This window comes from Rhinolophus sinicus, chromosome 1 (genome assembly GCF_057876585.1).
Source record: "Rhinolophus sinicus isolate RSI-liver-muscle chromosome 1, RSI-T2T, whole genome shotgun sequence".
NCBI lineage: Eukaryota > Metazoa > Chordata > Mammalia > Chiroptera > Rhinolophidae > Rhinolophus > Rhinolophus sinicus.
In genome coordinates, this window is record NC_142501.1 from 188,424,433 (window position 1) to 188,447,947 (window position 23,515).

At 35.4% G+C, this 23,515-nt stretch overlaps 1 protein-coding gene across 4 annotated transcripts in view; it reads right to left on the bottom strand.

Moving 5' to 3' along the window:
* Nucleotides 1-727: 727 nt before the first annotated feature.
* Nucleotides 728-23,515, bottom strand: part of KLHL5 (kelch like family member 5) — a 67,351-nt gene continuing 44,563 nt past the window's right edge. For all 4 annotated transcript variants that reach the window (XM_019741964.3, XM_019741965.3, XM_019741963.3 and 1 more), the window contains 6 exons: nucleotides 20,606-20,792; nucleotides 15,469-15,693; nucleotides 13,399-13,561; nucleotides 7,672-7,884; nucleotides 5,924-6,095; nucleotides 728-1,860 (listed from right to left, as the gene is read on the bottom strand). In XM_019741964.3, coding sequence (XP_019597523.2) covers nucleotides 1,804-1,860; nucleotides 5,924-6,095; nucleotides 7,672-7,884; nucleotides 13,399-13,561; nucleotides 15,469-15,693; nucleotides 20,606-20,792 — 1,017 coding nt within the window. In that variant the 3' untranslated portion in view covers nucleotides 728-1,803. The remainder of the gene's footprint in view (nucleotides 1,861-5,923; nucleotides 6,096-7,671; nucleotides 7,885-13,398; nucleotides 13,562-15,468; nucleotides 15,694-20,605; nucleotides 20,793-23,515) is intronic.

The following is a 23,515-nucleotide window of genomic DNA, read 5'->3' on the forward strand; positions in this document are numbered from 1 at the left end:
CTGTTCTTCTAATGAATCCAATAAAAGAAGGAAGGTCCTCAGAGAGGACAATCAGTTCCTTTATTTTAACATGAGTCTGGCTCCACTGTGGGCATAGGGAACCAGACAGTGGATGATGAGTGTTCTAAGGAATGATCATAAATATAAGCACTTCCTCTCAAATCACAGGTCTAAGCCTCCACAAGAAGAGATGACATACTGAACGTTTCTGCTTTAGGAATTTTGTTTTTTTCTTATACATTTTCCTCTTCTCCCCTTGCCCCTAAATATATAAACGTACTCTACAGCTGATCTCTCCTTATCAGGAATGTAATTGAATTCATATCCATAATATAATGAATATATTAAATATTAATTTATTTGTCACTATAACTATTATTTTGTCAGTGGCCACACAAGTAAAATAACTACAGGATTTTGTTTTGGGAATAGAAATATTCAGTTTTTTTGGTTTCCAAAGTAGAAACAATGTGGAAACATTTCATGAGCATTCAAAATTAGCTAAAAAAAAGTTTGTTCAATTTTTAAAGAAAGCAGCTAAAATAAAGGCTACCCTGATATAAAATGTGAAAACACACTAACTACAACATTGTATTTTAAGAGATGAGCATTTAGTTTATACTCATTTTATATTAAGATATAAATTAGTAACTTATACCTTAAAGGATTTATCATAAAATGCTACTGCCCAGAGTATTTTTGCAAACAATAAACAATTCACTGAGAGTTATTAACATTCACATATGTAATTAGAGTTTACAAATGTACAAAAATTTGGGTAATAAACATTTTAAGCTTATTTTTCAAACATTCAATAAGCCCATTCCCCCCAAAATTGTTTGATTACAAAGAAGTACAAAGGGTTACTAACTGTGGCAAACCGTAAGAAACACGGCAGGGGAGGCAAACACAGATGAGAACATAAGAATAGCCAACCATTTTGTTAATATCAAAAGAGAAAATCAAAATATCTTTTATAAAAGACAACAAATCCATAAAAGTAAATACTAGATGAAAGAACATTATAGGGTATATAACATTTATTTTTTCGACATAAATTTGCATATCTTAAATTTAATGCAAAACATCAAGTTTCAATTCCAATTTGAGAATATCATAACATGTAGTTCTTGAATAATCTAGAAGTAACTAGATGTAATAGGATGGATATTTAAACTGACCCCAAAGGTCACATCAAGTTTTTATGTGGTCATTATTGTTTTAATTCAATGTATTTCTGTATTCATCAGACTGACCCCATTTTAGAAATCCACAACCAAAGCACATATAATACAGCTATTTCTGAAAAAACTATATAGCATAGTGTTTATTATGTCATTAAAAGAGTGGTTGTGTTTAAAGAAACAAGCAAACAAATGAATAGAAATTACTACAACTCATGTATGATAAAGTTACAAAGCGAAATATTGGAAGTTTTATCTGGCATGTCTGTACTGTAATAAAAGAAATCTGGATAATGTGAGTAAAATGTGCCTGATTATTAAGAAATGAAATTCCCAGTTAATACTGAGCTGTGTTTACGAGTAGTGTGTTTCTTCTCATATTTTCTATCAGGAACATGTGTTCATAATCTACCAGCTGTAGTTTGAGTTACTAAGAAATGAAAGTGTATAATCCTGGTTTGTCCTCCCTTGTTTTAACATCTTCACTTTGAGATCAGGTACGCTGTGCCCAGGAATGTGGCATTGCAAATTTACTTCAAATGTATCTGTTGATAGTAGAATAAATGTACTAAATTCATAAAAGAAGAGGACATCTTCATTTAGAAAACAAAGCACTAAATTACAATTTTACAGTCACAACGCAAGCCCCAGCTCTTCCTAGGCACAGTGGAGCAACCTAAAAAAGAAACAAAAAGACGTGTGTTACGTTTGTAGGTAAACATGTTGACAATACTAGGCCAGTTGGTGAAATATTAAAGTAGTCCGTACTTGTCGGCACCAGCCGCTGCCCCAAAAGCCTGGGGCCCCCGCCGGCCTGCTCCCTTCCCCCAACCCTCCTCCTGATGTCAAACTCTCATAGTTTTGGGTTTATCACATGATTATGTATTATTCACTTCTCTTTAAAGGTGATTTTTTTCTTTTATTAATTGAGACATAATTGACATACGAGTATAACATTGTATTAGCTGCAGGTATACAACATAATAATTCATTATTTGTATATTTTGCAAAAACAAAAGGTATTTTATTTTATAGCTCAGGAATTGTCCTACATAAAACATCATGTTTTGGGCAAAATGGTGTACAACATGAATATGGGGAAATGCTGAATACTTAAAAGCAACTCGGTGACCAATATGGAGAACATATCAAGTAGTACCTAGCGAGGCCCTGTAAGAGAAGTGTTATCTCAGAGAGAGTGCACAAAATACACTGCCTGCCTGGGATCTGCTTATTCCAGAGGAACCAGTAACTTCACATTTTTCAACTGCCTTCTCTGTGCATGGCTGAAAAATCTAAGCCCATTCTACTGCTTCTTAGTTGGCAGTTGAATAATAAATACCATCCATTTAACTCCCTCGTAGTGGAAACAAACCTGATGAACAAACTCAATGACAGTGAAATAGAAGTGTGGGGTGCTGGGTGAAGGAATATAATCTTATCACGGATAAGGAAACAGCTCTTAAATCTTTCACTTATTGGCCTTTTTTTTTTTTTAACTTACTCTAGACACTGAGCAATTAATAGTGGAAATAAAAGTGTGGAAAGAACAGACTACTTTGAACACAAAAGTCTTTTAAAGAAAGACTACTTTGAACACAGTAAGACTCTGCATTTGACCTAAGAGAAATTAAACATTAGCATCTGGGAAGGGGTGACTAATATAAAGTACTAAGAAAGTTTTCTTTGTACTTACATACGTGGGAGTATGTCATAAAGTGTTTCTGTCAAATATATGACATCAAAATGACTTCCAAATCAGTCTGACACCTCCACACCCAGACCAATGAGTATATTTTTAGAAAATAGCAGACTTTAATTGTAAGAAAATTCTCAGTTGTCCTCAATTTGAATCAGTGGTTTTGATCACTATTGTATCTCACTGAACAAATAATCTATTAAAAATCATATCTACTTACAATATTCTAGGCGTGACCTCTAAATCATTTAAATCAAAGTATCTGTTTATAATTAGCAGATTTTCTCAAAACACCCAAGACACTCTCTACATTGTGAATAGTGGATGTCATGACAGCCAGCTAGAGAGTTTAGGTTATATAATTTATTAAATACAATTCAGTTGCCTCCTACTTTGGATCAAGGCTGGTGGTGGGGTGGGTGGTAGCTTAAGAATTTGTAATCTCATTTCATTCCCCAGACAAACGTCCTCTTGTCCATTTGGTGGACCACTGAATGGAAAAACATTTATTTTCCAGATACTATGGTTATAAGTTCACATTTAAGTGCTTTAAAATATTAATAGAGGTGGCATGCACACAAAATAACTATGTGGTCATAGATTATTAATAGTGATACAGAGTGATTCATGATCAAGTATTATCTGTAATAACAAATCTCAAATACTGGGCAATAGATTTCCCTTATAACTGGCCTAAGGGCTTAAATCAAATACATCTCAGAGAAAGAGATTCTTCTACGTCTTTCTGGGCTCCTTGGTTATCATTCACAACTACTTCTGCCATGGTGGAGGCTGATGGGAAGTAATCACATAATTTCTAATGAAACCCTTCCCATAGCTTTAACTCAAGCCCTCAAATTATCAAGAGATCTCAGTTAATCACTTACTTAGAAAACAAGATCAAGGTCATTCAATCTAAGTCCCTTTTTCTATCTCTTAAAAACTCTGTATCTTTCTACATTCATATTCACATCTTTGCCTCCAGCCTTGGACTCTCTCTACTCTCTTGATTTCATCTCTATTTTGAAAAACACCCTGGCTCCAATTCCAACTCCACCATTTATCTGCTGTGTGACCTTGGGTCAGCTATTCAACCTCTATCTGTCTCATATTCCTCATCCGATATAGTGGAGAAATCATAGTACGTACCGAATACGGTTGTTGGGAGGATTAAATAAGTTCTTTAAAGTGCTTAGAACAGAGGCTGGCATATAAAATATGCTCAACAAATGTTATCTTTCTATCATCATTAGTTTAAAATTATGTGCCCCTCAAACTCCCTCATTTACTTTTATTCTTCTCTTTACTTTTTATACCGTGTGGTGGCTTCTGCTTCTGTCACATTCTCAAAGGTCCCTACAACTTCATGAATGACAAATCATCTCCATTCTCCTTATACTGTTGAAACTCTCTCTTCTCTCTTTAAAGGCTCTATTCCATTACCTTCTTAGACACTCTCTGATCATTTCTTTGCTGTTTTGTTCAGAAGCTGCATCTCTCAATGCAACCCAGTAAGTGTATAAAGAAAAGAACAGACATAATATCTCTTGAATCCATCTATATATTTAACTCCTCAAGCCTTACAACTGAAGCAATCTTCGGAATGTCCCCAACTGCTGCCATGTGAACTGTGTATTATTGTATCACTCCCTGGTTAAAAGGCTCCACTGGCTTCTCATTACCAAGCTCTTTAGCTTGACCTTCGCAGACCTCCATCCTGACCCCAACCTTCCTCTCCAATATGAACTCCCACTCTTCTCAAGCATGGATCCCTATAACCAGCCACACTTTCTCAATATAGCCTACATATTTCTGCTTCAGTAACATTGCTTTCATGTTTTCCCTTTTCTTTGTACCATTCTGAATTGGATCAATTCATTAAGGCTCAGCTTAAATCCAACTTCTTTCTCACTGAAGCCCTCTCAACAACCATTTTCTTTTTTCTCTGATTTTCTATACCACTCCATGCTTCTACCCTCGGATACTTCATATCAACCATTCTACATTGTGGGTTCTCCTCTTACACACGCAGATCTTACCTACCTAAGCAGTTAAGTTTGATGACAGTGGGGATTCTCATAAGTTTTGTTTTCTTAACAGTACTTACTGTTGCTTCTTACAAGAAAAACTTGGCTCAGTTAAACAGTTGAGTGTCTTTTATGTACCAGATACTGAATTGAGACACAGAATTCCTGATTCTGTTCATGGTGATGACGGACAAAAAGATCTCAAAAGATCATTCTTAGAAGTACTAGGTCTTCCCAGAAATACACACTGTTGGAACTGTTTCTGTTAATAAGCTTGCCAGGTCAAATGTCTTACATGTTAATATAATTTAGGATTGCCATCTTTATTAAGTTATGACCAGACATTTGATCTGCTCCCAAATATCAGTGGCTTGAGTACTGAAAAATTATTGTTCATGTATGGGTAAGTGGTTCAAATTTTTTTTGAGGGGGGGATATTGGGGAACATTGTGTTTCTCCAGGGTCCATCAGTTCTAAGTCATTGTCCCTCAATCTAGTTGTGCTGGGGCAGCTCAGCTACAAGTCCAGTCACCGTTTTCAATCTTTAGTTGCAGGGGGTGCAGCCCACCCACCATCCCATGTCGGAATTGAACTGGCAATCTTGCCACCAAGAGCTCGGGCTCTTACCAACTGAACCATTTGGCGCCCCCAAATTTTTCTATTATCTTTGTTTCTAATTTCCCACAATTTCACCTCCCTTTTTTATACAGCCCTCTTGTGGTCCTATCAGCTCTATCAATGCTAGGACACCTCATCAATTTCCAGCAAGCGAATGGTAGCAGACCGACTAACAATAATTTGTTGAGTGGTATTAAGTTACACTTCAAAGGTAATTTTGGGTTTTCATTATATTATAAAATTAAACATTCTCTCGTTTTCTTATATGTAAATAAGAGATGAATTTATCATGTTGAGGCTATACATTTCGATACTGGAAAAGATTGACAAGATTTGTTTTATCAAAAGAATTATTTTAACAAAAACAGAGTAAGCGTAATAATGAAATGCCATACCTGGGTCCACTCATTTGTCTGGGGATCATAAGACTCCACTGTATTAAGATAAGTCTGTCCATCATACCCTCCAACAGCATATAATTTATCACCAAGTAAACAGACCCCCACTGCATCTCTGCTGATGCTCATAGATGCCACTGCAGTCCACATATCTGTTTTAGGGTCATATCTGAAAGAAAATTTTATAACTGGAGCTGTTAGTGTTCTCACAATAATTTATGTAAACATAGTTTTGTTCTTTAAGCCTATCTTTTGTCTTACTATCTGCAATGTGAAGCATATTTGAACATATTTTAAAGAACAATATCAATATTTTCTTGAAAATTTTTAACTTACAGTATTATAGATTCATTTAGCAGATGCATAACAATTAAACTATTCAAAAGAGCAAATGGAAATACTGAAAACTGCTTCAAGGTTTTGAATTGCCTATTGAAAATTTCAGGAAATCAATATGTGAAGATCTACGTAAGATGCCTTATAGTCTCAATCACGGTGGCTGTCCATTTTTGGAACTTCTTGTTCCTTTCATGAAGTATGTTACCTAGAACTGCCTAAAGCTGTCAATATAAGAGCATGCTAAGATGGCCTATTTTGTTTTTAATACCTCTTATATCAATGAACAGCTTTTCATTGGGTGCAGTACCACAGTGAGCCGGCAGTAATTTATGGGATAAAGTGTATAAAGACTTCCATGTTACTTTCCTGGATTATGACATGTAACAAGCATAGTCTGAATTATTTTCTACCCAATACAGGTGACATGCAGATGTAACATTCCTGCTTTCTAAAAAAATACCAGTCAACTTTGCTTATTGTTTCACAGAAAGCACTCATTGTCATCAACAAATCTTCATTTCACTTTTTATTCTCTTCTAGTTATTTATAATTTATTAAATGACTCTGTCTCTCTCTCCTGTCCCCCTCTCTCATTAACTTCTCATTGCTCTTTAAAATCCAAAATCCTTAATAAGGGCTCAAGACTACATGACCTGCCCCTACTTCCACCCCGTGCTCCCCTCTTTCCCGCCACTCTCTCCATTACTCTTTGTTCTCTAGCTACAGTGGCGGCCTTTCGGGTTCTGAATGAATCATATGCCTTTCATTTTAGAATGTCCATACACGCTCCTATTAACTCTACCTCCTATATCCATTCAATTTTTCCATTCCTTGAACTAGATTAAACACAATAGATGGGAGCCTGAACTACTGTCCAAATCTTCCACTGATGGTAAGTTCTTTTCCTGGCACCATACTTGAGTTCCGTGAGGCCAGTATGGATGACTTGTTGAAGCTTTTAAGCCTTACTAGCCTTTTGTTTTATTTCATATTATTTCATTTTATATCAAAATGTGTTAGAAATGTCCCGCTCCTTTTCATTTCTCATTTAGCCCCCAGCCCCTAATTCATTCTCTCTAAAATTCACCAAACTTCTTTTCTTTTCTTATTAGGTAGTGTCCAGCACAAAATAGGCACACAATAAATTTGTCGTATGATTCAATTAATTACATAATCAATTCTAAGGTAAAGTTAAGTAGGCAGAATATGATGAGAGAGGAATTGGAGGAGGCAGTTTGGAGACAGATGAGAGATGGCCACAGCAGACAACTCAATGTTTGCAAAGCTCCTAAGGAACTGCCTTGCATGTAGCTGATACTCAATAAAGAATGATTCATTTGTCTGGAAGTGTCAGGGGCTTATATTTGTTTTTGTTATTCCTAGTTTTCTCTTTCTCAGGAAATTACCTTTCCACACAGTCTGAGAGCCTGGAAGTCAAGTTGGATGCGGGAGCGTCGTGTCCTCCAATAGCATACAGCAATCCATTCCAGGTAGTTACTCCCACACCCCCTCTCCTTTTTGACATTTGTGCACAGAGTGTCCATTTATTAGTATGAGGATCAAAGCATTCTACTGACTTGAGACAAGAACTTCCATCACGACCACCAACCGCATAAAGTCTATAAAAGAACAAACAGAATGATAAATAAGAAGTAGTTCTATTATTATGCTTAAGACAAGGAGGTTATTCTTATGGTATTTCTTTGAATTTAAGGTGCCACGGATTTTAAGACACACTGTCAATTTAAGTGCCATTAGAAAGATGATATGCTACCAATTATAAGACATATGTATGTGTCATATGTATGTATACATTACATATCACTTCGCATACATAAAAAAGAAAATGAATTCAAATGAAAACATTGACAACTGTTTCACAGCTGGCATCTGTTTGACATCTGTTCGACAAGTCACCCTCGATTGTAAGGTGCACTGAATTTTTAGAGATGTTACAGTGTGTCTTAGAATAGAGAAAGTATGGTGTATAAATATAACATGACTTATTTCTTAAATAACGAAGATAGGACTTCGTTATAAAGAAAATTAACAAACTTTCTCTGAGCACCTACCACAGGCGAGGTACTTTACCTATACTAATCTAATCATCACAACTATGCTGTAAGAAACCATCTGTATCCGTGTTTCACAACTGAAAACACTGGGGCTCATGGAGACTAAGAGACTTGAATGGGGTCACCCAGTAAGAAGCAGAACCTGGACACATAGTTACATTAATAAGCAGTTGTACAGTCAGCAGTCTTATGGGACAAACTTATAATAATGAAATAGGAGAATAAATGGGTAACTGGAAACAATGGTATATACATTAATATTTATTATATATTATGTATAAACAGTAATCCTTCATTAAATAATTGCAGAAAAGGATACTGCAAGTTATCTAAAATAAATATGACATATCGATGGCCTAAATGCTGCCTAGTAGATCAATTTTAATTCATTACCAATCAATATACTGCACTAATTTGAATGTTTTACTCTAAATAGATATAAAATATTTTAAATATTTGAACATTTAAATATTTTTATTAAGCACAAAATCTTCTTGCATTTACTATATTCTTGGGAAGTTCTTCATAGATATTTTTCTATTAGTTTTTTTAAAAAAGTAATATATTCAGTTAATTGCTTATATAAAAGATCACACATTTTTAATTTATAGATGCCTTAATTAATATTTAACTACATTTTGTTCTCAAGAAATAACATGTGAACTATACCAAATTCCTGCTCATTAAAATTTGAAGTATTTGTATGTGGTAATATATTTTAAAGACAGATTTCATAATTTTAATTCATCATTTAAAGTACACTATGCCGTTCAAACTGGTTCTTAAATAAGATGACCATAGTTTATTATATTTTTATTTATTTATTTGGTTTTTATTAGTTTCAGGTGTACAAAACAATGTAATAGACATTTATCATTTATATCCCTCACACAGTGTCAATCCCCCTTCCCGCCATCCACTACCCCTCTGACATCGCACACAGCCATTACATTTCCACTGTCTCTATTCCTGATGCTGAACTCCACTTCTTGTAACTATACATATATATATAAAATTATAGCTGACATTCATTATTATTCAGCTTCAGCTTCAGGTGTACAGTGCAGTGATCAGGCATCTACATCATCCCTGGGGTAAGATGACCATATTTTAAACAGCAACTTAAAGTTGTAGCAATATCTTGTTCCAAACTTAAAGTATATTAATAAGATGGAAATTGGAATTTGTTTGAAACTTTGTTAACATTTTTTATCTGTTAAAAACTACTTTTCTGTGTTACTATACTTAAAATTAACTGTTCTAACCTTTAACCAATGCTTGACAGAATAATTACCTAAATATTGATCACGGAATATTAGAAGGCATCAACAACTAGAAAAGATCAGTAATTAAAAATACAGGTGCGCGCGCGCGCGCACACACACACACACACACACACACACTCTACAGTATGCTTCAAGGCATCCTACCCTCTTCACACTGAATTCGTGGGTCTTCACTGTCAGAAGTGGTACAGCACAGTGATTAAGAGCATGAACTCTAGAGCCAGACTCTAGGTTTGAATCCTGGTTCTGCCATTTACCACTCGCTGTGATTGTGGACAAGTTACTTAACCTCCATAAAGGTTAAGTAACCTGAATTTCATTATCCATAAAGTCTAGAAGCCCTGCCTCAGAGGATTGCTAATGATCAAATTTAAAGTACTTTGAACAGTACCTTACACATGGTATAAAGGTTTAAGGGTAGAAATTAGTTCTGTATCTATTTGCTTTCTTTTAGAAAATGGCATTTTTAGGAGATGTTAAATATACAAACAACAATTATACTGCACTAATATTAAGGGCTAAAATGTATTGGTAACACTTTCTGAAAATCATTATCTCAAGCAATGGTCTTCTAAGAATAGGATTCTGTGGAGGACTTGAGGGAGTCCCCAAAAATGGTTCATTTCAAATTCAAATTTTAAAAAGTTTTAATTTTCAAAGAGATCACCTGGCTCAATCACATACCATGCAAGATTCGGAATTCATCTTTCTTCCCTAGGACAGTATCCATTACAATAAAAAGAGAAATAGTAATGTCAAATTGAGACAATATCATATTATATGTTTTTTAATGTAAGATTTAGGTCTTCCCTGACTTTTAAAATTATGATCAAGAGTGCAAATGATTAGTAGATATTGTTAAGATTAAACTTAAAAAAATGTTTTCTCCTACTTGCAAACTATTTGAACAATTTAACTGAAGTTTCCTGAGATTCCAGTTAAATTGCTCTAGTAGTTAAAATAACTGTTACCATTTTCAGCTTCTTAATTGTGAATCAGGATTTTCCTCATGCTGGACAACCAAAACAAAACATAGAAATAATCTGGGTGTTCTTTAAAACAGACTTCTTCTTCTACATTGATTTTCATAAAAAGTAAATACTATAAACTCGAACTTACAATACATTTAAAATAAAGTTATAAACTTGAACCTCCATTTGCCTTAAGTATTGAGGTTTTTATAAGATTTCATTTGAAAGAGAGATTCTACTGCCAAAAATATTTGTCAGCCAGTGGCTTAAATGTAGCCTGAGCAATTAGAAGTTTAAATAAAGTTTCTTTCTGCCAAACATCGTACAAATAAAATTTGAACACTTTGAAATTTTTAAGACACAGAATGTAACTCATAAGACATTGAAATAATTCTTCCCTAAAGAAACAACTATATTTTGCAGCAAGAAGCATTATAAAATAAAGAAAGTTAAAATAACACAAAATTAATCCAGGCTTTTCATTTTTTAGATTAAAAAAATTGAGGCACAGAGAAATGATTTGTTCTAAATCACAAAGGAGTGGTAGAGAGAAGATGCATAATTAATTTTTTTTCAATCAGCTGCATATGTTTTTTGACTAACAACATAGCTTCTTCCCTCCCCCCCCCTCCCCCCAGATTCTGGATATGTACCTAAAAACGGAAACCAACAAAAATAGTTAAAAACATTGCTACTTTGTTAAAGCAAACTCAGAAAAATGCTGGTTGATGAATTGACACATACTCTTCTTGGGGTGATTACAGCACCACTGCATCTAAGTGGTAGCAGGATATTCCTCAACAAGCTTGTACACTTCACATTATGTGCCGGGTACTACGCTAGATGTAAGGAACAAACAGTCAGACCAGGTCACACAAGACCATGATCTACTATAGGCGATGGGCTAGAAAATAACGACAATAACAGTGGCACATGAAGCAATACAATTATACTGAAATCATGTACAGTAAAAATGCTAAGGCAGGAATGGACGATGAGCAGAGGCGGAATGAGGAGACAGGAGTGGGATTTGGAGGTTTTCTGGAGGTGATTTTTGAACAAGTTTCAAGGATGCTCAGTTTGCCAAGTAGGAAGGTGGGGGAAACAACATTCTAAGAGAGATGGCATGGGTTAACAGATAATAGGAGTGTGAAGTGAAATGTGTTTTTCACAAATAGGTTAGTTCTGCTGGAATGTCATATGCACCAGGAGAGGAGAGAGTTGTCTAGAGAGGTGGACAGAGGCAAGATCATAAAGGAGGCTTGGTCAGATAAGCTACTGAGCGGTGTTAAGCAGGAAAGTGACATGGTCCTATTTGTATTTTAGGTACAACACTAGGTAAGTCTCTAAAATGAAAGACTAAAGCGAGAGAGAGTTAAGGTTAAGGGCAAAGTGACAAGTTTGGGAGATATCCCGAAAGACCAGTTATAATCACAATGTAGATACATTATACTTCCAAAATCAAATGTCTTAATATTTAGTAGATAAGCCATCCTTAGCTTCTGTACGATTCTTAAGTTGCCTCAGAACTCAATAAATTGTACTTTAGGTGGATTAAACTGAAATGTTTATTTCTAATAAGAGAGCAAGAAAAGGTAAGAAAATAAGATATTTTTATGCGTACAACTCCAGGCTACTGTAGGCCTAGAAATCAGATTTTTGAGAAGGCAGTTATTCTTTAGTCCTCTTTTAGAAATAAATATTTCTAGCCAGAAATAAGGGCTAAGAAATATGCCACTGAACAAGAATTAGTACAATGAACTAATCCCAAAAGTTTAAACCAAAGGGTCAAAACTGAGAAGATACTGTTTAATTTTCTTTCTTTTTTCTCACTTACTAGATTCTTTGGAGGCTGACTCTTCTACCAAAGAATTAGGAAAGATATGTAGTGACGAATTTTGAAGTTATTTCTTTAGCTAAAACAAATGAGGGAAGGGGTATGGCGATCAGATACATTTAAAAATTGAGTTTCTATTTCTCTATCTTATTATCACTTGTAATAGTGCTAAAAAATAAAAAGTTGTATATAACTAATAGGTCCTGAGAAAACAAGACCTTAGGTCATAAAATAGTACCAATAGTTTCTCATTTTTCTTTTAATAATAACACAATTCTACAAATAATTTTAAGTTTGTATTTTAACCTTGATTCCTTCCTCTTTCTGGAAATGATGTTAAGCCTTTTAAGTAAGTAAAGACATGCAACAAAGAACTGTAATAACCACTTAGGGCTTCCTTTTATGGAAGAAAGGCCTGAAAAAGATACACATTTAATTTCTGAGTTACCAAGAGCTTTGGTATTGGCTCTATCCAAATCTGTTTGTTTACTCTATTTAGAGCACACACGAGGCAAGAGAGCATCTCTTTCTAAATCCACTCTAGTTTTCAGTGGTTTACTGAGATAAGAAAGAAGTAAAAGTAAAGATAAATTAGTAAAAGACATGGAGGGAATTATTTAGGCAAACACTGAGAGAGACTATCCTATTTTTAAAAGACCATATGCTTTTAAAGCTATATAAACGACAAGATTTTTACTTTATTGAACATTTAATAACATTTCTTCACTCAAAAAAAACTAGACATGTATAATATCTGCAGGTTAGAATGAAAGCCTAACTTACTGTTCAACTATTTATATTTAGAACTATCATAAAAAGAGACTATTTTAAAAGTTAGTTTGTTTATATCACTCAAAGTATTTCTCTTTTGTGATTTATTTATGTGTATTTTAAAGTTGGAAATGATGCCACCTCACAAATGTACTTTGTTGTGTCTCAAATGGAACTTTAAATATTTTCTTACTTTCCACTTAATACTGCCACACCTACTGTGCTCCTGGGGGTGGACATAGTGGCAACAAAATTCCACTGGCGAGCCTGAGGGTCCCATCTTTCCACTGTATTCAGATAACTCCAGCCATCATGCCCTCCGACTGCATACATGGGACCTTCCAATACAGCCACACCTACAAGGAGACAGGAAAGAAGTAATGACTTAAAAATCACATTTTACTTGAACTATAAGTACAATGAATCTTAAACATGCAACTATAATGAAGCAAAAAATTATGACATGGCTTTCTCATGGCTCATCTTGGTATATAAGTTGGTGAGTAAAGGAAGGAAAGCATTGTAGCTCTGGTCTTAAAAGTTTGAGACAGTGTTGTGAGGTCTAACAGTGGCATACTAAACACTACACAAGATGCACATATTCCCATATTTAAAACACTTTTCAACAATATGGATTTAAGATATATTTGAAAACAGCATTTTTATTCCTTTCCCCCTATTAATTCAAATCCGCAAGATTTTACTGTAATTAGGGCTGATACCACGATCTCTTGATGTGAGTCATCACCAGGGAACTGAGCCAGACTTACTGCTTCACGTATTCAACAAAAATCTACTGAATTTCTACTAAATGCCTGGTATTAAATAGATCATAACAGATAAGGGCTGTGCCCTCATGGACCGGATATTTCAGTCAGCACACAGAAATAAAATATATTTCAGGTATTGGTAAGTGCCAATAAGAAAACAGAACTGACTATAAGAGTAGAGAGGATCAGGGGAGACCTCTCAGATAAAGTGGCATTTGAATAAACACGTGAACGAAGCTAGGAAACCAGCTATGGGGATACCTGAGGGAAGAGAAGATGAGGTAAAAGGAGCTGGAAGTCCAAAGGTCCCAAGGCACGCTTAGTGTGTCTGCAGTCCAGCCAAGGCCAGCTTGGCTGTCAGGGTGATGAGGGGGATAAGGAGGCGATGAAGGAGAGTGTGCAGTCAGATCACGCAGAGTGGCTGGGCTCCTAGGAGGACTTTAGATTTTATTCCACATGAAATGGAGAGCCAGTGGAGGGTTTTAAGAAGAGGTATGACATGATCATAGTCAGGTACGAAGTAAATATGAAACACTTGAGGGCCAAAATACAAATTTTGTGATACAAATATATTTTAATTTGAGAAATTATGGCCAGATGAGATATACATATTCATCCTTCATCAACCATCAACCATCCAACCTGCCAGCCTACCACAGAATCATGAGAAAACCCAGCAGAAATCATCCAGGAGAGCCCAGACCAGAACAGCCTAACCCACAGATCCATGCGTCAAAAAAATGGTTGTTGGTTTAAGCCTGTAAGTTTCAGAGTAGTTTGTTCTGCAGCAAAACCTGGGTGATGCAAAATATGTATCAAGTCCCATCTAACTTTAATTTTAATTTTAATGTCTGCCTTCTCTCTCACCAAACAATGCTTTCTATTTTACCTACTCTTTCTCCTATGAGAAAAGAGAGACCATGGGATACAACATCCCTAAATTCTCTTCAATCATCTCAGAGTGAGCCACCAGTTCCTTGAGGGTAAAGATAGCGTCTTCCACATTTTTGCAGAGCAAAAGAGCATGGCACACAGTACATGTTAATCAATGTCTGCTGAGTGAATTACTGAATGCAAAATGAAAAGTCTCTATCATTACATTCTCTGTGTTACCTCCAAATTTTTCTGGGTTTTACTCATTTCTGCTTAAAAACCATGGGATACAGATGAAAAATAGTAATGCTAACAATTTTTAAATAAGCATTTCAATTAGGTAATTGTCAACACAGAACACACAGGTGAAAAGGTGGCTTGTCAGTCCATTATGCCACACTAAAATATTCATGTTTTCCCTTGTGCTTGTAGTACATACACATTTATGTACATGCTTGTTTCCTCTGCTTCTGCTTTTCAGAGAGCATGGGAAGGAAAGCTTGGTGACTGCTGCTGACTCAGCAGCTGCCACACTGGTCTTCCTCTGCCCAGTACAGAATGTAAAAATGCTGTGGAAGCCTAAGATACGATATTATGAACAAGTCTGCAGCTCTACTCACCGAGGCCATGCCTATGTGTGGACATAGGAGGCATCACACTCCAAGTTTTCGTTTTGGGGTTGTAGCATTCTACAGTATTCAGCGTCTTCAGTCCATCTCTCCCTCCAACCACATACAGTTTGTCATCTAACACTGCGACACCAAATTGTAGCCTTCTCCCATTCATATTTGCTACAGGAGTCCACATATTGGTGCGGAGATCATACTTTTCAATGCTTGTTGCTCCTTAATGGTAATATATAAAAGTTACACAAATAAAAATTTCACCATGATTGAGCATTTTACAAAATTATACAAAGTATAATTTTATTAGCACTGACAATAATACTTTTATCACATTTTAGTAAACTCCTACACGATCTGGCCCTTGCTTATATCTCTGCTAACGTGCTCCAGAGCATACAGGCTCCGGAATTAAAAGGTCAAGTGAAAAAGGATTATCTGTTAGAAAAGGCTGAGAAGCAATAGCTGAAGTGTGAGGGTAGTTTAGTGTCATGGAAGCCGAAGGAAAAAGAGTTTATAGCAGTTAGAACTACTAATGGTATCAAATGCTACTGAGAGGGTCAAGTAAGATGAAGACTGAAAAGCATTCCTGGATTTAGCTACTGTTAAGCCATATTTAGGCCAGGAGCAGAAACTTTTTCTTAAAAGCCATCTTGTCTTGATCCTGTCTCGCTTTATCTCCCAGCGGCCTGTGATCAGCAGGCCTGGGCAGTCAGCACAGCGACCTCGGGCCAGGGTATGGAGCTGGAGGGCTTGTCATGCCTTGAAACTCTTTGTCAACGAAAACCCCCCCAAAGCATTGAAGGGGGAACCGCCTCGTTTACCCCCTCCTACAAAACTCCATACCCCTTTTGCTCACAGAGGTCATGGTCTTTTCTAGCCTGACGTCCCACCAAATAAATTCTAATAGACCAATCTTGGTCTCCCCCGACTCATTATTCTGGCCGTGTCTAACAGCGATTAATACGGGGAGGTCAGTGGTGACTTTCAGGAGAGTCCCTCGTTTGAGTGGTGGAGACATAATTGGGAGGTGAGGAAATGGAGAATCATCAGTGAACTCAAATGATTCTTCTGAGAAGTTTGGCTATACAAGTGAGGAGAAAGGTAGAAATTTCTAGGTGGTTTGAGGGAGGTTTTGCCTTGTTTGGCTTTCAGAATTGGGAAAAAACCTTGAGTTTTCTTAAACACTAACGGGGAGGATCTAGATGTAAGGGAAGAAGCTGAAAATACAAGAGATGGAAGGATCCTAACTAATGGTGTTAGGCTCCTGAGAGGCAGGAAAGGGCAGCATCAGCACAGGTGAGGGAGGGGCTGGCTTTCACAGGAGGGAGGAGATGCACAGTTTATTGCGACAAAGAAAGAGAACAGCATAAGTGTGGATCGCGGGCTTTGGGAACTGAGTGTGGGAAGTTTAGGGAGTAATTGCCTGAGGTGTCTACATTTTTTTAATAATTGGAAGATTCAAAGAACTCTTGTTATCTTTATGATGTAAGATCAGTAGAGTTAAGGGGGAAAAAAGCCCCACCCCCTAGTTATGAAGAAGAGTTCAATTCCTGTCTACTATACTTCCCTCTTTAAAGCTTCTAATACAATATACAATCAGTGCTATTCTTACAGAATTACAATCAGGACAAATGTTTATTCTAAAGTATTTATTACAATTAGGTCATCAGATCACTAATACTATTGATATTCTCCCAAAATTTAGAAATAGTTTAGCTATATATAAATAATCAAATTTTCTCATTATTGTAGTTTTTATTATTCTTATTCATCCTGCAAAAATTTTAAGTTATTTGAAATAAATACCTATTCTTTTTCCATCTCTGTATTCTCATAGCACCATATAATAGATACCCTTGTACATAGTAGCTGTTCAAAAATATTTTTGAATTTTGATATTTCTTCGTAATTTTTAGCTATAAGATTTACTCATACACTCAGATTATTTCATGTAACAGTATACTTGACTCATCACTCTAAATTTGATCTTAAAAACTTCTCCCTCAAATAAAAATGCAATGCCAATCATCTTGCCTCACTAGTGAATTTAAGGAATATTTTTTTCACTTGAATTTTAAGTTATTTCTTTTACATCTAGCTCACTAAGCAGTATCATAGTTTTATGAATTGGTAACTAAAATTTATTTTGCTAATATCAAACAATTCTTATAAAATCTTAAAACAGTATGTGAAACATATACCTTAGAATATGTATATCAAAAATAACAAAATCCTAATAACTGCAAAATTAGATATAAAAACTTGAAACTTCCCTAATTTATACCAAAGCATTAACCTTTAAAAAAAGGTAGGCACAAATATGTTCTAACATTGTCTCAGCTCGTATGGAGAACAAGTCCCAGCTTATTTGTTGGGCTCTACACTAAACAGATACATGAAGGAGGCAAGAACGCCATGATCAGACTACCATTCAACACGGATTGCTCTTCATTACAAAGACACTGGGAAAGAGATAAGGCTCGGAAAGATAGCTTGAATAGGACAAAAGGTCAGAATTTTTTATTGTTAAGAAAGACTCAGAAATAAAGTTGGTTAAACCACAGGGCCAGATTGGAGCTCATATTTTTAGATTCCTTAAAGATACCACATAGAAGAGAAACCTTCAGATATGATTAATACATCAAGAGCTTTAGTATACATGTAATTCAAGAGATGGCAGAGGGCAATCTTCATTCATTTGACAAATACTTATTGATATTGTCTATGTGTAAGCACTGTTCCAGGCTCTGGGAATATATTAGTGAAAAAAAAAAAAAAATCCGGGGCTGGCCCAGTGGCTCAAGCGGTTAGAGCTTCATGCTCCTAACTCCGAAGGCTGCCAGTTCGATTCCCACATGGGCCAGTGGGCTCTCAACCACAAGGTTGCCGGTTCAATTCTTCGAGTCCCGGAAGGGATAGTGGGCTCTGCCCCCTGCAATTAAGATTGAACACGGCACCTTGAGCTGAGCTGCCTCCCAGATGGCTCAGTTGGTTGGAGCACGGGCTCTCAACCACAAGGTTGCCAGTTCGATACCTCAACTCCCACAAGGGACCTTGAGCTGAGCTGCCTCCCAGATGGTTCAGTTGGTTGGAGCGCGTCCTCTCAACCACAAGGTTTCCGGTTTTGACTCCCACAAGGGATGGTGAGCTGTGCCCCCTGCAACTAGCAATGGACCTGGAGCTGGGCTGCACCCTCCACAACTAAGATTGAAAGGACAACAACTTGACTTGAAAAAAAGTCCTGGAAGTACACACTGTTCCCCAATAAAGTTCTGTTCCCCTTCCCCAATAAAATTAAAAAAAAATAAAAAAGTTGTCTCCCTTCTCCCCTGACTCCAGCCCCCTAGTCTCCCTCCCCAAGAACAATAACCATTTCCAATTTCTTAAAGAAACAAAAAAAAAAATCCTTGCTGTCCTGGAGTTTATTTGGGGTGAAAAGGTAGACAGACCATAAATTACATGTATCACATGCTATGAAGAAACATGAAGCAGAGTAAAGAGAAAGTGGTAGGCAAAAGATGAGAAACTGATGGGCAAGAAGTTGAATGGTTGTAAAAGTCCTCTTTGGTAAAATGACATTTGAGAGGAGATCTGAGTGGACAATTTCTGCTAGGCGTTCCAGTATCAAGGCACAGAGCATCCTAGTGAGAGCGAACAGCTAACGCAATATCCCTGATGAGGGATAATGTTTGGTGTGTTAGATGAACAAGGAGGCCAATGGGGCTGGAACAGAAGGAGGGAGGGGAGAAGTAGAATGAACTGAGATCAGAGAAGGAGTCAAAGTCAGAGAGATGTCGTCAGGGGATTGCAGACTGTTAGTACTAGGAATTCAGAGGAAGATGAGATCGATGTATACTGAGAGGTAATACACAGAAAGCTGCTAGCACAATACCTGGCACTGGTGGACAGTAGCTATGGTATTTGCTGCTATTATTGTTACTATGAGTAACGATCATTGCAAGAATGGTACAAAGAATTCCCAGATCACCTTGTCCCAGGTTTCCCAAATGTTTATATGTTATTACATTTTCTTTCTATGTACGTATGTTTGTATGTACGTATGCGTGTCTGTGTTTTTTTCTGAACTATTTAAGAATAACTTGCAGAAATGATGCCCCTGTATCCCTATTACTGCAGTGTATCTTCCTCAAAACAATTATCTTAACCACAATACAATCATCAAAATCTGGAACTTAACATTTACACAATGCTGTTATCTAATCTACAAACATTATTTGGATTTTGTCATTTGTCCCTATTATGTCCTTTATAGCAAAGGAAATCCAAGATGATGCATTATAATGGTTTTCAGGTCTCCTTAGTGTCTTGTAATCCGAAACAGTTCCTGAATCTTTTCTGTATTTCTTGACATTTTGGAATACAGACGGACAAAGTATTTCATAAAATGTCTCTCAACTTGGATTTGTCTTTTCCTCAGATTATATAGTTTGCAGGAACACGGCACATGTGCAGCTGAGTTCCTCTCTGAGCATCTTATAAAAGGCATGTGCTGCTGGTTAGTCTAATTACCGGCGATATGACCTTTATTATTTGGTTAAGGTGCTATATGCTAGGTTTCTCCACTGTAAACATACTATTTTACCCTTTGTAACTAATAAGCAAGTGGTTGGGAGATACTTGAGATTAAATATCTTGTTCTCAAAACTTTTACCCACTTGTCTCAGCATCCATTGATGATTCTTGACTGAATTAGTTATTGTGATGGTTGCCAAATGGTGATTTCTCTAACCCCATCTTTGTTTCTATATTTATTAGCTGACATTCTCCTCTAAGGAAGAGCTTTCCCTCCTCTCTTCTTTATTTGAATCAGTGTGGACTCATGAATTCTTATTGATTCATAGGTTATAATCTTTTACTATCGTTATTTATTTTGATGCTGAAATTATCCCCGATTTGGCAGTGGTAGCTCCAACAAACTGTGTTCTTTGACCTGTCTCATTTTCTGAGCACTTCCTTGCTTTCTGGCTCTACAAGATGTTCTAGGCTTATCTTGTACTTTTTCTACCCCAGTGCTAAAGCCAGCCATTTCTCCAAAGAGCTCTTTGGCTATACTTATTACTAATTAAAGTTCATTTTTTTCTGTCCCCCCAAATAATAGATTATTTAATACCTTTTGTTGAATCCATTCCTCCAACAGCAAATAATGTACCAACAGTTGACTTCCTAGGTTTTGTCCGAGGACTCTGTAACATGGGTCGTCTCTCTGGTAATAAATGGTATTTCATTGCTTCCATAATGAGTTTCTGACATTCTATATCATCCCGAAAAAGGGCATTATTTTCCATGTCAGCCAGGAACTAGAAAAAAAAGTGAGTATGTATACTGAATGACCAAGACAATAGTAAGGGTAAAAGAATACACTATAGCATTCACAAATGGAAATGATATCTATAAAAAAAAAAAAAGTCAGGACATCTATTTTTAAGTAAAATGTGGAAGATTTACAAGATTTACGTTTTAAATTTCATTGAGAAACAAAAACTGTGATGGGTAAGTGGTATGCCCTAAAATCTTAATCACGGTTATCTCTGGGTAGTGGGTAAACTGGTGCCTTTTTAATAACCTTTTTTACTACTTTTCTACATTTTCCAGATTTTCTAAATTAAATCATTTTACTTTATTCATTATAAATATTTTAACTGAACAATAATTACAAGTTGACTAACTAGACTGCATTTACCTGTCCTTTCTAAACAATGCTCAAAGAACACACAATGTGATATATAGATGATGTATTACAGAATTGTACAACTGAAACCTATGTAACTTTACTAACAATTGTCACCCCAATAAACTTTAATTGAAAAAAAGAGAACAACAGCAAAACAAAATCTGCCAATTTCTTAAGAAGCAAAGAACTCTGGTGATTATTCTAAAAGAATTAAAATTCCTTGTGCTTCCCTGAATACTACTTTTTTACTTATGTACTTTTATGTAAATGCATAAATATGGTTACACCTGTCCTTTAAAAAAATGCCTTTCTTTTCCTTTTGTACTTGGTTCTCCGTCCCCCTCCCTGCTCCTTTATTGCTTTATTTTTTCAATTTAGGCTATTGATTTATGTGTAATTAATGTTTAAATAGTGTATGAGTTGAAGAGTATTTTTATTTTCTTCCAGATGGATAGACATTTCTGTATGAGCACTATTTATGAAATAATCTCCTTCATTTCTAACTGAATTGAGCCTTGATCATATATTATAATACATTCTCAAAAAATTGATCTTAAAATGTATAAGATCTATTTTTTATTCTTTACTCTGTTCCATTGATCTTATTTGTCTATTCCTATTCTAATGCCATATTTTTTATAGTGTCTTTATAGCATTTCTGATTATGTGATGTAAATCTACCCTCACTGTTCATTTTCATAGTTTTCTTGGCTTTGTTTGTGTCTTTACTTTCCGTATAAACTTAAGGTAAATTTATCTAATTCCCCTTCACCATCTTGATCCTGTTGTAACAGGAACTGCATTAAGTTTATTTATTAATTTTAGGAGAACTTAATTTTTATGATATTAAGTCTTTTTGCTTAAGAAGCCTTTCCATTTGTTGTATAGTTTTCTTCCTACAGGTCTTATGCCTTCCTTTTATTAAATATATTCTATTTTTTGTTGCTATTAGAAATTGATTTTTAAATTTCCATTTTGAATATGTTTTTGATGGAAGCGAGATAAATGCATTGGTTATTGTATACTTGTATTATAACGTGCTACTTTACCACATTCCCTTATAAAACTCTATTAGGCATACAATCATAATCATCACCAAACAGGGATAGCTGACATCTTTTCCTAATGTGTATGCCAGTTATTTCATTTTTATTTTATTATTGCAATTGCTAAAACCTTCAAAGCAATGTTAAATAATTGGAGTGATATAGAATATTCCTGTTTCTGGTTTGAATTGATATGGTTTTAGTGTTTCACTATTTAGGATAATAGTTACTGTAGTATTTAGTAATCCATTTTATTATATTTAGGTTGTATTCTTCTCTACACATTTTACTTCAGAGTTTTAAAATTAAGGATGATTGCTAAATTTTTTCCAAATACCTTTCATACATCTACTGATACGATCATATGGCTTTTGTCCTTTAAGTTATTGACATAATTAATAATTTGACTTATTTCCTGATACTCAACCATTCTTGTATTCCTAGAAAAAGACCTTCTTGGTATTATTCTTTTAATCATATTACATTTGATAATATAAGATATATTTTGCACATAATATAATTTACTATTTCAAGTACACAATTCAATAGTTTTTAGTAAATTTACTAAGTTGTGCAACCATTACCATAAAATAGTGTTGGAACATTTTCATCACCTCAATTAGATCATGCCTGTTTACTGTTAATCTCTGTTCCCATCTTCTGTCCCAAACACCAATCTGTCTCTATAGATTTATTTCCCTTTTTTAGACGTTTCGCATACATAGAATCATACAATATGTGGTTTCTTGTGTCTCTACTTTTTATATTTAGCATGTTTTGAGGTTCATCCATGTGTAGCATGTATCAGCACTTCATTTCTTTTTATTGTTGACTAATATTCCATTGTATGGATATACCACATTTTTGTCTATCTGTTCACAAGTTGATGGACACTCAACTTAGGTTGTTTCCAAATTCTGGAAATTATGAATAAAGCTGCTAAGAACATTTGTGTGCAAGTCTTCATGTAGATATATATGTTTTCATCTCTCTTGGGAGTAGAATTGCTGAGTTCTATGGTAAATTTATGTTAACATTTTAAGAAACTGACAAACTGTTTTCCAAGGTGGCTGTACCTTTTTATATTCCCACCAGCAATACATGAGGGTTCTTGTTTTTTCACATTCTCACCAACAACTGTTACTATCTCCTTTTATTTTAACCCTTCAAGTAGGAGGAAAATACAGTTTTACTTTGCATTTCCTTAATGACTAATAATGTTGAGAATATGTTCATATTTTGATAATGGAAGAGAAGGAAGAGTCTCTAACAAAATTCACTGCAAAAATGTTTGTGGCATTTG